The sequence below is a fragment of the Melanerpes formicivorus genome, unplaced genomic scaffold (genome assembly GCF_026170545.1).
Source record: "Melanerpes formicivorus ecotype bairdi unplaced genomic scaffold, bMelFor1.0.p_v2 SCAF_45, whole genome shotgun sequence".
In the NCBI taxonomy this organism is placed as follows: Eukaryota; Metazoa; Chordata; class Aves; order Piciformes; family Picidae; genus Melanerpes; species Melanerpes formicivorus.
Genome location: NW_027142397.1, coordinates 3830020 through 3842976, shown reverse-complemented (window position 1 = coordinate 3842976; position 12957 = coordinate 3830020). Strand labels below are relative to the sequence as shown.

At 58.3% G+C, this 12957-nt stretch overlaps 1 protein-coding gene and 1 long non-coding RNA gene across 4 annotated transcripts; both read left to right on the top strand.

The window, feature by feature from the left end:
- Window positions 1-6729: 6729 nt before the first annotated feature.
- Window positions 6730-8713, top strand: LOC137451469 (uncharacterized). The gene is made up of 5 exons (XR_010989843.1): window positions 6730-7036; window positions 7275-7342; window positions 7695-7730; window positions 8090-8152; window positions 8501-8713. It is a non-coding gene; the product is annotated as an uncharacterized lncRNA (long non-coding RNA).
- Window positions 8714-8930: 217 nt separating this feature from the next.
- LOC137451649 (keratin, type I cytoskeletal 9-like) lies at window positions 8931-11868 on the top strand. Of its 3 annotated transcripts, none has more exons than XM_068159325.1 (7): window positions 8931-8993; window positions 9298-9353; window positions 9698-10024; window positions 10348-10395; window positions 10802-10912; window positions 11117-11215; window positions 11481-11868. In XM_068159325.1, exons 2-7 carry the CDS (start codon window positions 9350-9352, stop codon window positions 11501-11503), a joined length of 612 nt encoding a protein of 203 aa, XP_068015426.1. In that variant the 5' UTR covers window positions 8931-8993; window positions 9298-9349; the 3' UTR covers window positions 11504-11868. The 3 variants fall into 3 exon arrangements, with proteins under 3 accessions (XP_068015426.1, XP_068015423.1, XP_068015424.1); XM_068159322.1 differs by having other exon boundaries at window positions 10751-10912; window positions 11481-11866; XM_068159323.1 differs by having other exon boundaries at window positions 9743-10024; window positions 10751-10912; window positions 11481-11864.
- Window positions 11869-12957: the final 1089 nt, after the last annotated feature.

Here is a 12957-nt window from a genome sequence, read left to right as displayed (position 1 = left end):
CCACCACCAGCACCCTGGCCCAGGAGGACCCTTCGGAGAGATATTGTGTCCCTGGGGCTGGTAAAAAGGAACCAGATCAACTTGCAACTGGATTTGGTCCCCTTCAACCAGCTGCGGCGGCGCATGCACCGCGGCACCCTCGCTGCCCAGGCCGAGAGGAGCTGCTGCTGCGTGGGCTGGCTGCAGCCCGCCCTTGGCCACTCAGGGTGAGGAGTGGGTGTGGGGAGCAGGGGGAAGGGCTTTGGGGGCTTGCAAGGTGGGCCTTCGGGGGGTCTTTGAGCTTGCCCAGTGGATAGGAAGCAGCCGGAGGGGCTGCGCCTCTGCCGCCAGCTGGTGCAAACCTCTGTGCTGGCCAAGCCCAGGTCTGACACCGCTGAGCTTTGCTGGTCCCAAGCCTGGCTGGGAAACGTCCCATACAGACCCAGCCTCCATGGCAGGGCTGTGAGGAGCCCCCTCCTGACCTGGTGTGTGCTCCAAGCCGCAGCCTCGGTCCCCGTCGGAGAGCCTCAGCCCTGCTGCCCAGCCCCCTCCCGCCGCAGCAGACTCGGGCACGCCAGGCTTCGACACTGGGATGTGTCAGAAGGCACAGAAAGTGAAAGCAAAAGGTCCCCATGGCACCTGCGGATCTGAGGGTGCCCAGGGCTCCTGCCACCAGCACAGCAGCTCTCCTGTTGACCTGAGCTCTTGGTTGGCAGCAGGCAGAAAGGATGATGGCGCAGGGAGTTGGGGTCCTAGCATGAGTGCTGGGGACACCACCTCTTTTCTGAGGGGAAGGACAAAAGCTGGGCTTTGCTCACTCTGCTGGGCTAGCAGGAGACACAGGCTCAGCTACTGTGGGGTGGCTGGGGGATGTTGGGGGGCAGAATGGGGTGGGAGGGCTCCTTACGGCCCCAGCTCACTGCCCACAGCACCCTTGGCATAAGAATCTCTTGTTCTTGCTCCCTGAAGGACCAGGCTCCGAGCAGCCCCTCACAGCTCTTGCTCCAGCAGCTGCCCCCCTTGCAGCCCAACATGGGTAAGCTGATGGGGTCCAGGGCCCTGCAGCAGGGCAGGGCGCAGTGGAGAGTGGCTCCTGGGCACAGGGCAAAGCTCCTGCTGCTTTTGAGGGAAGGCACAGGGGGCTCAGGGTTCTTGTGGGGCAGGGCCAGAGCTGGTAACAGAGCTCAGGGCTGTGCCATCAGGGATTCACTTCCTGGCAGCACGGAGGTGCAGGTGTGCACTGGGTTCTGTACCCAAGAACAAGGTCTGTGTTTGGTGGCAGCACTGGCTGGAGCCAGAAAGGGACAGCAGAAGGGGCCTGGATGCACTCAGAGCATAGAGCCTGCTCCAAGGCCAGCACCCTGGCACAGCCTAGAGAGGTCCTGCCCAGAACAAGTCCTTGACTACCTCTGCCTTTTGCTCAGTCCCTCAACAGGCGGCGTGGGTGCTCCTGGACACCACAGCTTTTTACTGTCTTTGCAGCAAAGAAATTGACCAAGAGGTAGGTAACTCTGGAAGAAGCACCTGAGCCAAGCCAAGCCAAGGAAGTTCCTGAGTGCCAGGTTTCTGCCAGACAGTGTGGCAGGAGCTGGGAAGTCTCCACAGTCCCTTCAGTGGCTTGGCCACGCTCTGAAGAGCTGTGGATCTGCCTGAGCCATAAATGCATCCAAAGCAATCAAAGCAGTTTGCAGTGGCCTGGGGACTGGTGTCAGGATTGGTGCTGTGGAGGTTGGTATCATGCTGGTTTGTGCCCTGGTGGTTGGTGCTGCTGTGGTGGGAGTGCAGTTAGGGCCCAGCACCTGCTGAGCACCTCGGGATTCAAGGGGCTGCAGGGACAACCCCAGCCTGGCGACATTGCCCATCCTGCCCCCTCTGCCCATGCAGCACTGAGACACTGCCTGGGCTGGGGGTGGGTTTGTTATGATCTGTGTCACTCTCACTGCACATGGGGAAGCCACCACAGCCCCTGTGCCCATCCGGGGGCAGAGGTGAGAGGACTCCCTGCTGGGTGAGCCCTGAGCCCCGATGCCAGGGATGGGAAGAGCCCCAGCCCCACTGCCCAGCACCTTCCTTCTGTGAGCAGAACCAGGCACACCAAGGATCAACACCAGGGTAGCCAAGAGGTCAGGATAGTGAAAGCAAAAGAGTTTCTCGGAAATCTGCTGATTTTGCATCACCTCCACTTACACCCCGCCCCCGAGTCCAGCCCCAGGACTTCCGCAGCACTTCAGCAGCATTCCAGCAGCACTTCAGCAGCGCTGAGCTGTTGCTTCTCAGCAGGCGGAAAGGTTGGTGGCTCAGGGTGTTTGTTGGGGTCCCAGCATGGGTGTTGGGGACAAAAGCAGAGGATTGCATACTTGCCTGCTGGGCTGGCAAGAACTACAGGGTCAGGGTGGTCTGAATTGTTGTGGTGTGGGTGGGGAGTGCTGGGGGGCAAAGATGGGGTGGGTGGGGGTTGGGTGCTGGTGCCTGTGCAGGAGCTCAGATCTCCACGGCCCCAGCTCATTGCCCACAGCACCCTTGGCATAAGAATCTCTTGTTCTTGCTCCCTGAAGGACCAGGCTCAGAGCAGCCCCTGCACAGCTCTTGCTGCAGCAGCTGCCCCCCTTGCAGCCCAACATGGGTAAGCTGATGGGGTCTGGGGCCCTGCAGCAGTGCAGGGCAGGGCGCAGTGGAGAGTGGCTCCTGGGCACAGGGCAAGTCTCCTGCTGCTTTTGAGGGAAGGCACAGGGGGCTCCGGCTTCTTGTGGGATGGGGCTCAGGGCTGTGCCATCAGGGATTCACTTCCTGGCAGCTTGGAGAAGCTGAGAGCCACGGAGCTGCTGCTGCGAGGGGCTGGGATGGTACTGGGAAGGGGCCCAGGCTGCTGCAGGGGTCAGGAGGGGTGTGGGGTGAGGGCAGGGGATGCCCTGAATGAGGGTAACAGCTGAGTCCTGCTCTTGCCCTGTGTCTAACTGCTTTCCCTCTCCTCTTTGGCACAGTTGCTTTTGCCCAATTCGCTGGACTTATCGTGCTAACCGTCGGTAAGGCCCTGGCTGGCACGGGGATGGCTGATGGCACAGGGAACTGAATCACTGTTTGGGGCTTTGTGCTTCAATGGGGTGCTGCCCCCTCCCCAAAACACTGCCCCTGCCCATGCACAGGACCCAGCTGGGGAGGCAGGACCCAGCTGGGGAGGCTTGCCCCAGGACCACCTGTTCTGCTTTGGGCTGTCCCAGAGCTCTGCCTACATGCAGCCAAGTGTTGAGGGTGGAGGACTTGTGTGACTGAGATGCCAGCTGGGGCTGAGGGTTTGGCTGCCTGGGCACAGTCGGCAGGAGGCCTGTGGGAGTGCAGGCAGGGGGTGGAGCAGCCCTGGCAGGGCTGCCCTGCCTGAGGGCAGCAGCTGAGCCCTGCCATCACCCTGTGACTGACCACCCTCCATCTCCTTTGCACAGCTGCTTTGGCTGCGGTTGTGTGTGCATTCAGGGAATTCCGGCACTACTCGGAGCGAGACGGACACTACCGTGATGAGAGGTACGCCTCATAGTTTCATTCAGGGTTGGAAGGGACCACAAGGATCATCTAGTTCCAACCCTCTTCGGGGTCTTCACAGCACGGGAGGCAGGGCAGGCAGCAGGACAAGAAGCATGGCAGAAAAGATGATGAGTAGGATAGCAAGGAGGAAGAGGGGCAGCAGGACACACAGGAAGATAAGCGGTTGGCAGGTAGAAGGAGGAGGTAAGCAGGTAGGGTACCCGTGGGCAGTGAGCAGCCTGGATGTGGCTCTTCTCCCCTCTTCTCTCAATGCAGACGAGATGCAGGGCATGGGGGAGCTGCTGCCAGCCCCACTGCCCTCGACCTGCCTGGCACCAGTTGCTCAGCCTCACCTGAGCAAAACTTCAATGCCAGCTCTCGTGCCAGCCCTTCTGCCTCCCCTCCTGGCAGCTCTCTTACGAAAGAAAAAGTCACTGCTGGAGCCATCTGAGCTGTAGTTAGAACAGATGAGAGTCTGGTGTTTGATGTCTGGTGCCAGCCCAAGCTGGCAGTGGGGACCTGGAAAAGGTGGGAGTGGGCTGCACGTTCTGTGGGCGGTGTTGTGAATACACCAGTGACTTGTGTTCAAAGTGTGAAATTCAGAGTGCACTGAGACCTGGGGTCAGAAGCTTGCAAGAGCCTGTTTTGAGGATAAAGGGAAAGCTGCACATCTGACAGACTTAACACTGTGTGTTTGGCTAATTGGAGACCCCAAGGCTGAGGAGAAGCTGTATGGAGATGAACACCCAGTTCTATCCAGGGCTAGGAGTTTGTTTTCTTCAGGTAAGAAGCCTGGATGACTGAGCCTCGGGAGGACCCTTACCACGCAGAGTGAGCACGAGCAGGGATTTGATCACCTCTACTGAGAGCTCATTGTCATATGCCTGCCTTCTGCTTAGCATAAGTTTGCTGATGTAGCTCTACAAGACAGAGAAAGCTGCTGTGGCAGTGCTGTGGGGGTGACATTTGGCACCCTCGCAAGCCCAGCCGCTCGCTTTGCTGCTTTTATTGCTTTTTGTGGTCTTTTATTGCCAATAAAATTGTGACCAGCAACTTTCACCTGGAGTCATCTTTAACAGGTGGTGCTGTGAGGGAGGGGGCAGCTCTGGGCTGTGGCTGGCATCATCTCCCCTGCTGCAGCCCTGCACACCTCTGCCCTTCCCCCCAGCACGGGGTTCTCTGTGCTGCTCCCCACAGCCCTGGCTCCCCGCTGTGATGCCTCTGGCCCTGCTGGGAGGCCAGACCCAGTGCTCTGGTGGCAGGGGGAGATGTGGGTCACAGAGACTACCCTAACACCATAGTGTCCTGCTGGCAGAACTGGCACTACTTGTTGTCCTGTTGGTCACTGGTGCCCTAAGTGTTGATAAGTCACAGTCAGCAGCAGTCATTGGCTGCCGTGGGTGCCCGTGTCGTCGAGGGCACAGCTGTGCTGAAGCAATCTGCTGAGTGGGGAGAGCAGGGACCTGAGCTGTGCTGGGCTCACCATGCAGGGGTATGTTGGGTTCTGTCCTCAAAAAAAGGCCTGCATGGGGTGGCAGTGTTGGCCAGAGCCAGAAAGGGAGAACAGAAGGGTCCAGGCCAGTTCCCTGGCACAGTCCAGCTCACTGGCACAGCCCAGAGAGGTCCTTGTCTGTCCTTGCCCTGTGCTCAGTCTCTCAGCAGGCAGCACCAGGGCTCTTGGGTCACCAAGCCTCTGCCTGTCTTTGCAAGGAGAAAGTGATTCAAGAAGCAGATGACTCCAGATGATGAACCTGAGTGAAGCCAAGAAAATTCCTGAGCCCAGGTTTCTGCCAGACAGCGTGGCAGGAGCTGGTAAGTCTCCACAGCCCCTTCAGTGACTTGGCCACTCTCTGAAGAGCTCTGAATCTGCTTGAGGCTTAAATGCATCGCAATCAATAGAAGTGCTTTGCAGGCTGTGGTATTGTGGTGGTGGTTGTCAGGATTGGTGCTGCTGTGGGGGGAGTGTGGTTGGGGCCCAGGAAGCAGCCAAGTACCTCAGGATTTGTGGGGCTGCAGGGACAGCCCCAGCCTGTCACAGAATCCTAGAATCAATAAGGTTGGAAAAGACCTCAAAGATCATCAAGTCCAACCTATTACCTAATACCTAACACCTTATGACTAACTAAACCATGGCTCCAAGGACCACATCCAAGCCTTTTCTGAAGACCTCCAGGGACAATGACTCCACCACCTCCCTGGGCAGCACATTCCAGTGGCAAATTACTCTCTCTGTGAAGAACTTTCTCCTCACCTCCAGCCTAAACTTCCCCTGGCACAGCTTGAGACTGTGTTCTCTTGTTCTGGTGCTGGTTGCCTGGGAGAAGAGACCAACCTCCACCTGGCTCCAACCTCCCTTCAGGTAGTTGTAGATGGCAATAAGGTCTCCCCTGAGCCTCCTCTTCTCCAGGGTAAGCAACCCCAGCTCCCTCAGCCTCTCCTGACAGGGCTGTGCTCCAGACCCCTCCCCAGCCTCGTTGCCCTTCTCTGGACATGTTCAAGTGTCTCAACGTCCTTAAACTGAGGAGCCCAGAACTGGACCCAGGACTCAAGGTGTGGCCTAACCAGTGCTGAGCCCAGGGCAGAATGACTTCCCTGCTCCTGCAGGCCAGGATACCATCAGCCTTCTTGGCCATCTGGGCACACTGCTGGCTCATGTTCAGCTGCTGTCAACCAGTACCTCCAGGTCCCTTTCTGCCTGGCTGCTCTCAGCCACTCTGACCCCAGCCTGTAGCACTGCATGGGGTTGTTGTGGCCAAAGTGCAGCACCCAGCACTTGGACTTGTTGAATGCATCATGTTGGACTCTGCTCATCTGCCCAGCCTGTCCAGGTCCCTCTGCAGAGCTCTCCTGCCCTCTAACAAATCAACTCCTGCTCCCAACTTGGTGGTGTCTGCAAACTTACTGATGCTGGACTCAATCCCCTCATCCAGATCATCAATAAAGATATTGAATAGGATTGGGCCCAGCACTGATCCCTGGGGGACACCACTGGTGCCTGGCTGCCAGCTGGCAGTGGCACCTTTCACCACCACTCTCTGGGCTCAGCCCTCCAGCCAGTCCCTAATCCAGCTCAGAGTGCTGCTGTCCAAGCCAGGGGCTGCCAGCTTGGCCAGGAGCTTGCTGTCAGCATTGCCCATCCTGCCCCCTCTGCCCATGCAGCACTGAGACACTGCCTGGGCTGGGGGTGGGTTTGTTATGATCTGTGTCACTCTCACTGCACATGGGGAAGCCACCACAGCCCCTGTGCCCATCAGGGGGCAGAGGTGAGAGGACTCCCTGCTGGGTGAGCCCTGAGCCCCGACGCCAGGGATGGGAAGAGCCCCAGCCCCACTGCCCAGCACCTTCCTTCTGTGAGCAGAACCAGGCACACCAAGGATCAACACCAGGATAGCCAAGAGGTCAGGATAGTGAAAGCAAAAGAGTTTCTCGGAAATCTGCTGATTTTGCATCACCTCCCCTTACACCCCGCCCTCGAGTCCAGCCCCAGGACTTCAGCAGCACTTCAGCAGCGCTGAGCTGTTGCTCCTCAGCAGGCGGAAAGGTTGGTGGCTCAGGGTGTTTGTTGGGGTCCCAGCATGGGTGTTGGGGACAAAAGCAGGGGATTGCACACTTGCCTGCTGGGCTGGCAAGAACCAGAAGCTCAGGGGCGGCTGGGGGGCAAGGATGGGGTGGGTGGGGGTTGGGTGCTGGTGCCTGTGCAGGAGCTCAGATCTCCACGGCCCCAGCTCACTGCCCACAGCACCCTTGGCATAAGAATCTCTTGTTCTTGCTCCCTGAAGGACCAGGCTCAGAGCAGCCCCTGCACAGCTCTTGCTGCAGCAGCTGCCCCCCTTGCAGCCCAACATGGGTAAGCTGATGGGGTCTGGGGCCCTGCAGCAGTGCAGGGCAGGGCGCAGTGGAGAGTGGCTCCTGGGCACAGGGCAAGTCTCCTGCTGCTTTTGAGGGAAGGCACAGGGGGCTCAGGCTTCTTGTGGGATGGAGCTCAGGGCTGTGCCATCAGGGATTCACTTCCTGGCAGCTTGGAGAAGCTGAGAGCCACGGAGCTGCTGCTGCGAGGGGCTGGGATGGTACTGGGAAGGGGCCCAGGCTGCTGCAGGGGGCAGGAGGGGTGTGGGGTGAGGGCAGGGGATGCCCTGAATGAGGGTAACAGCTGAGTCCTGCTCTTGCCCTGTGTCTAACTGCTCTTTCTCTCTCCTTAGTCTTAGGTTTTATCCTCGGAGCGCTCGTGATCGTGGGTAAGGCCCTGGCTGGCACGGGGATGGCTGATGGCACAAAGAAATCAATCACTGCCTGAGGCTTTGCACACACACAGACCCTTTCCCACAGACCCCCTCCCGCCGGGTGCTGCCCCCTCCCCAAAACACTGCCCCTGGCCCTCTCCCGGGAAACCAATATGCAGGACCCGGCTGGGGGGTGGGGGGTGAGGGGGCACCACCTGCTGTGCTTTGGGCTGTCCCAGAGCTCTGCCTGCATGCAGCCAAGTGTGGAGGGTGGGGGACTTGTGTGACTGAGATGCCAGCTGGGGCTGTGGGGCTTTCTTCCTGGCTACTCACCTGTGCCTTTGGGATGTAACCACTGCCGTTCTTGGGTGCAGGACTCTGTGTGGCTGTGGTTGCTGTGGCCGCTGTGGCCATGTCCCTGTCCTCAAACAAATCAGGTAAAGAATTTATGAAGGACCCTGGTGAGTACTCTTGGCCAGGTGCCCATGGGGTCACTGCAGTGCACCCCCCGTTTTGGTGTCCCTCAGTGGTACCAGCAGCATGGAGAGGGACTGGGGTGGTCTTGGAGCAGGGACCCTTGGCTTCCACCCATTTTGGGGTGTTTGATGCAGCCCTGCTGGCTGTGCTGGCCTGGCTGCAGGGATATCTGATGGCGAGCAACCTGAAGGTGCTCCTCTTTGGGGTGCTCCTCCTTGGGGTGCTCTTCCTCAGGATGCTCTCCCAGACAATGGGAGCATAATGCCAGGGCTGGGGAATTTGGGCTGATTTGTTCTCCTCTCCCTCAGGGACACGAGGCTTCAAAGTCAAGGCAAGTTTTGAGGCTCAATTTGAGTGGCAGTGACCCCCTGGATCCCCCCTGGGACCCTCACTGATGTCTGCCATGATCCAGAAACCTGGACCCTGTCTGTAACCTGCTATGTCTCTCCTGTGACAGCTGGCCCACTCCCCCTCTCCCCTTCTGCTGTATCTGACCCCTGAAATAAAGATGCCCAAACACAGCTCTCTGCCTCCTGCTCCATGTCGTGATGCTCTGGGTGGGCTCTGGCAAATGCAGCCCTCTGCCTGCGTGTAGTGATGCTCTGAGTGGGGATGGTGAGATGGGGCAGCAGGAGGTCTGGCTCCAGCAGAACCGACACACCAAGGGTTAAATCCCGACCTGGAGCATGGACCAGTGAAAGCCAGTGACCTGCCGATCTGAGCAGGTCAAAGCTCGCTCCTGCCACCAGTGTCAAGTGTGCTCCCCTGGACCTGAGCTCCTGGTCGGCAGCAAACTGACAGGTTGGTGGCACAGGGTGTTGGGGTCCCAGCGTGGGTGTTGGGGTCCCAGCATGGGTGTTGGGGTCCCAGCATGGGTGTTGGGGACAGTACCCCTTTTCTGAGGGGAGGGACCAAAGTGTGGGGCAGCTGACCCTGCTGGGCTGAGAAGAAATGAGGGGTCTGTAGTGGGGTGGCTGGAGGGACTTTGGAGGCAGGGTAGGCTGGGAGGGGGCATCCTGGCAAGGGGAGATTGAGGCCTCAAGGGTTCCACTCACCACCCCCAGCACCCTTGGCTTAAGAATCTCTTGTTCTTGCTCCCTGAAAGACCAGCCTCAGAGCAGAGCCTGCTGCAGTGGCTGCCCCCATTCCAGCCCAGCATGGGTAAGCTGATGCTGGTGACTGCTCCTGGCCCGAGGTTGCAGGGTGCCCATGGGGTCACCGCAGTGCACCCCCTGTTTTGGCCTCTGTGGGTGGTACCAGCAGCATGGGGAGGGACTGGGGCGGCCATGGGAGCAGGGACCCTCAGGGTTCCACCTGCTTTGGGGTATATGATGCAGGCTTGCTGGCAGGGCTGGCTTGTCAGAGGGGAGGTCTGCTGGTGAGCAGCCTGATGGGGCTCCTCCATGGGGTGCTCCTTCTCAGGGGGGTCCTCTTTGGGTACTGCCCCAGGAAATAAGAGCTCCCTGCCGGGGCGGGGCTGGGGCTGGGGCACCTCCTCTTCTTAGCGGAAAAGGTCCCCACCGCTGTGAAGTATTTGCTGTCTGAGTCAGCACGGCCCAGCGGTCAGGACAGGCAGCACAGCACGCAGGGAAACATGCAGCCTCATGAGGAGGAAGAGGAGCAGCAGGAGGAGGAGGAAGAGGAGCAGCAGGAGGAGGAGGAAGAGGAGCAACACGGTGACCCAGGACGTGGGACACACGGTGACCCAGGACATGGGACACACGGTGACCCAGGAGGTGGGACACACGGTGATCCAGGAGGTGGGACACACGGTGATCCAGGACGTGGGACACACGGTGACCCAGGACGTGGGGCACACGGTGGGCGACGAGGTGAGTGGGAAAGCAAGAAACGTCAGGGGGTGGCCATGGGCAGGCAGGGCAGTGGGCACCCTCGGGTGCTCCCCTTCTACTCTCTCCTCCTGGCCAGCAGCAGCAGGACCCCTCCAACTGGGGCTGCAGGAGCTGGGCGTGGCTGAACCCAAGGACACTGCTGGGCAGGGAGGGCTGCTGCTGGGCAGGGAGAGCTGCTGCTGGGCAGGGAGAGCTGCTGCTGGCCACCACCCCTGCCCTGCCTGGCACTGGGTGCCCGAGCCGGTACTGGCTGCCTGGCCTTGCCTGAGTGAATCCTTCCTGCCTGCCCTTTTCCTTCCTAGGGATGGGTAAAGTCACACGAGGACTCATTGGAGCTGCTGTTGGAGTAGGTGAGGCTGGTGTAGGATGAGCACAGGGTTCACTGCCTGGTGCCAGCCTCAGGATGGCGGTGGGGATTGGTCTGAGGGACTTTGGGAGGGAGTGTCAGGGAGACTTCGGGTGGTGCTTTGAAGGAGGGGCAGCAATGGGCTGTGCCTGGCATCATGTCTGCAGCTGCCCTCGCTGCAGCCCTGCACACCTCTGCTCTTCCCCCCCCAGCATGGGGTTCCCCACGCTGCACCCCACATCCCTCACTCCCTGCTCTGACACCTCTGACCTTGCTGGGAGGCCAGGTCTGGTGTTGTGGTGGCTGGGGGAGATGTGGGTCACATAGAACACTCTAACCTCATGGTGTGCTGCTGGCAGGATTGGCACTGGTCGGCATCCCAGCGGGCATCTTTGCACTGGGATTTACAGGATCTGGCATTGCTGCTGGCTCCATCGCTGCCAAGATGATGTCTGCAGCTGCCATAGCCAATGGTGGAGGAGTGGCTGCTGGCAGCCTGGTGTCCATCCTGCAGTCAGTGGGTGAGTAAGGATGTCAGGGAGTGAGCTGTGCTGGGCTCATCCCCACAGGGGTGCCTGCTCCCCGGCCAGCTCCCTGGCACAGTCCAGAGAGATCCTTGGTTGTCTCTCCCCAAAACAAGGCCTTGGTTGTCTGTGCTCAGGGCTCAGTCCCTCAGCAGGCAGTGTTGATGCTCCTGGGGTACCAACTCCTTTCTGTCATTGCAGGAGCTGCAGGTTTCTCTACTGCTACCCAAGTTGGGCTGTCATCTATCCTGGGAACAGTCGGTGGTGCTGTCGGTGCAGCATCAACACCTGAACCTCGAGGTGAGAAACCCAATCAGACACAAGAAGATTCTGCTGGCCTGGCAGAGGGGAGGTCTGCTGGTGAGCAGCCTGATGGTGAGCTCCTCCTCGGGATGCTCCTCCTCATGTTGCTTCTCCCCAGGAGGAGGGCCACATGGTGGTCCAGGAGGAGGGCCACATGGTGGTCCAGGAGGAGGGCCACATGGTTCCTGAGCCTCAAGTTTCTCATCCCTCAGCAGGCAGCATCAATGCTCCAGGGGCATCACTCCTCCTTCTGTCTTTGCAGGAGGCAAGAAGCCCAAGAAGTAGCCAAGTCCAGCTGATGAACGTGAGCAAACCCAAGAAGGTTCCTGAGTGCCAGGTTTCTGCCAGGCAGCGCTGCCGGAGCTGGGAAGCCCATGGAGACACCCCCCCACCCCCCCAACCCCTCTCCCTTCCCCTTAAAAGAAAGAAATCTATGAGATTCTGCTTTTTGACCTTCAGGTTGGCCCATGGTGCAGGAAATGAGGATGCACTCACTACTGATTAAGGTTAAAGGGTTGTTTTAATCACTTTTCCAGGATACAGATAACGATTCAAACCAAAACTATTGTTGGGGTCTCAATAATTCACTTATGAATACCATACATTGGACTCTATAAATTCTCATATAAGAAAAAAGTCTTTTCTCTCTGTTTTTTTTTCTCTTTTAATATAGGTTCTGATGCACTGGTGACCTGTTTTAAATCTTTTGAAGTAACACTTTGCAGTTGTATAGCACCTTTCATCGGGGGGGTGGGGGTGGGGGGGCTGCAAAGCATCCTACAGAATTTAGCCTCATAATGCCCAAACGAGGTAGGAAAAGGCTTGGCCAATTTACAGCTGGGTACACTCAAGGTACACATTGGCAAGGGATCAACCATGAGGCTTCACTGGTACAACAGTAGGGATGTGATGTGTACCCTGCACCCTGGGCTGAGTCAGTTTGTTTAGCTGGGGACGATGCCCAGTGTCATCACCTGCCCCCTTCTCCGGGAGCTGCCTGGCTCCCAGCTGGTCCAAAGGACCTTTTCACATGGTTCTGGCTTGTTGTGTTATATAAATATGTAGAAAAAAGAGTAAAAAGTCCAAAACTTGTAGAGCCAAGACCCTAGGAGTGCTGTGTGTTGGTGTGGCTCTGGTCAGCTGTGAGCCACAGGCCACAGCTACCTCAGTCCGAGAGCCTGACCCCCAGGGAAGCTGGTCCCAAGCTGTGTTCATTATGGTTGTGCACTTGAGATGCCTTCTCAGGTGTGCTGCTTGATGCTCTGTTTTGGCCTGACACTTGAATTGTACTAAATTCCCTCTCCCTCACCCACCTTTTGCTTGGTGGGTGTATGTCCAATAGAAGTTTAAGTTGTGTGACTGGAAGGATCAAAGATGTTTGAGCGACCTGGAGCCTCTGTGGTTCTAAAAATCCATCCTACAGCTCTGCAGCTCTCCCTGCACCAGAGCTAGCACTGCTGCCAGCAGCTCAGCACTCATGACCTCCATGGCAGCAGCTGCTCTAGATGAAAACAAAGACCCAAAAGGCCGCCTCAGGTTTGCCATGTGCCCGGAGCTGGCACACCAGGCCCAGGCACTGCCATGCTTTCAAATGCAGGTTCTCTGAGCTGGTCCCACTTGTGACCCACATTGACTTACTTTTCTTAACAGCATCCCCACTGAGATGCTTTGAATGTGAAAAGATGAAGCCTAGACACTTCTAGACGTGAGCTTCTTGCTGTGTGCAATCACTCACCTGC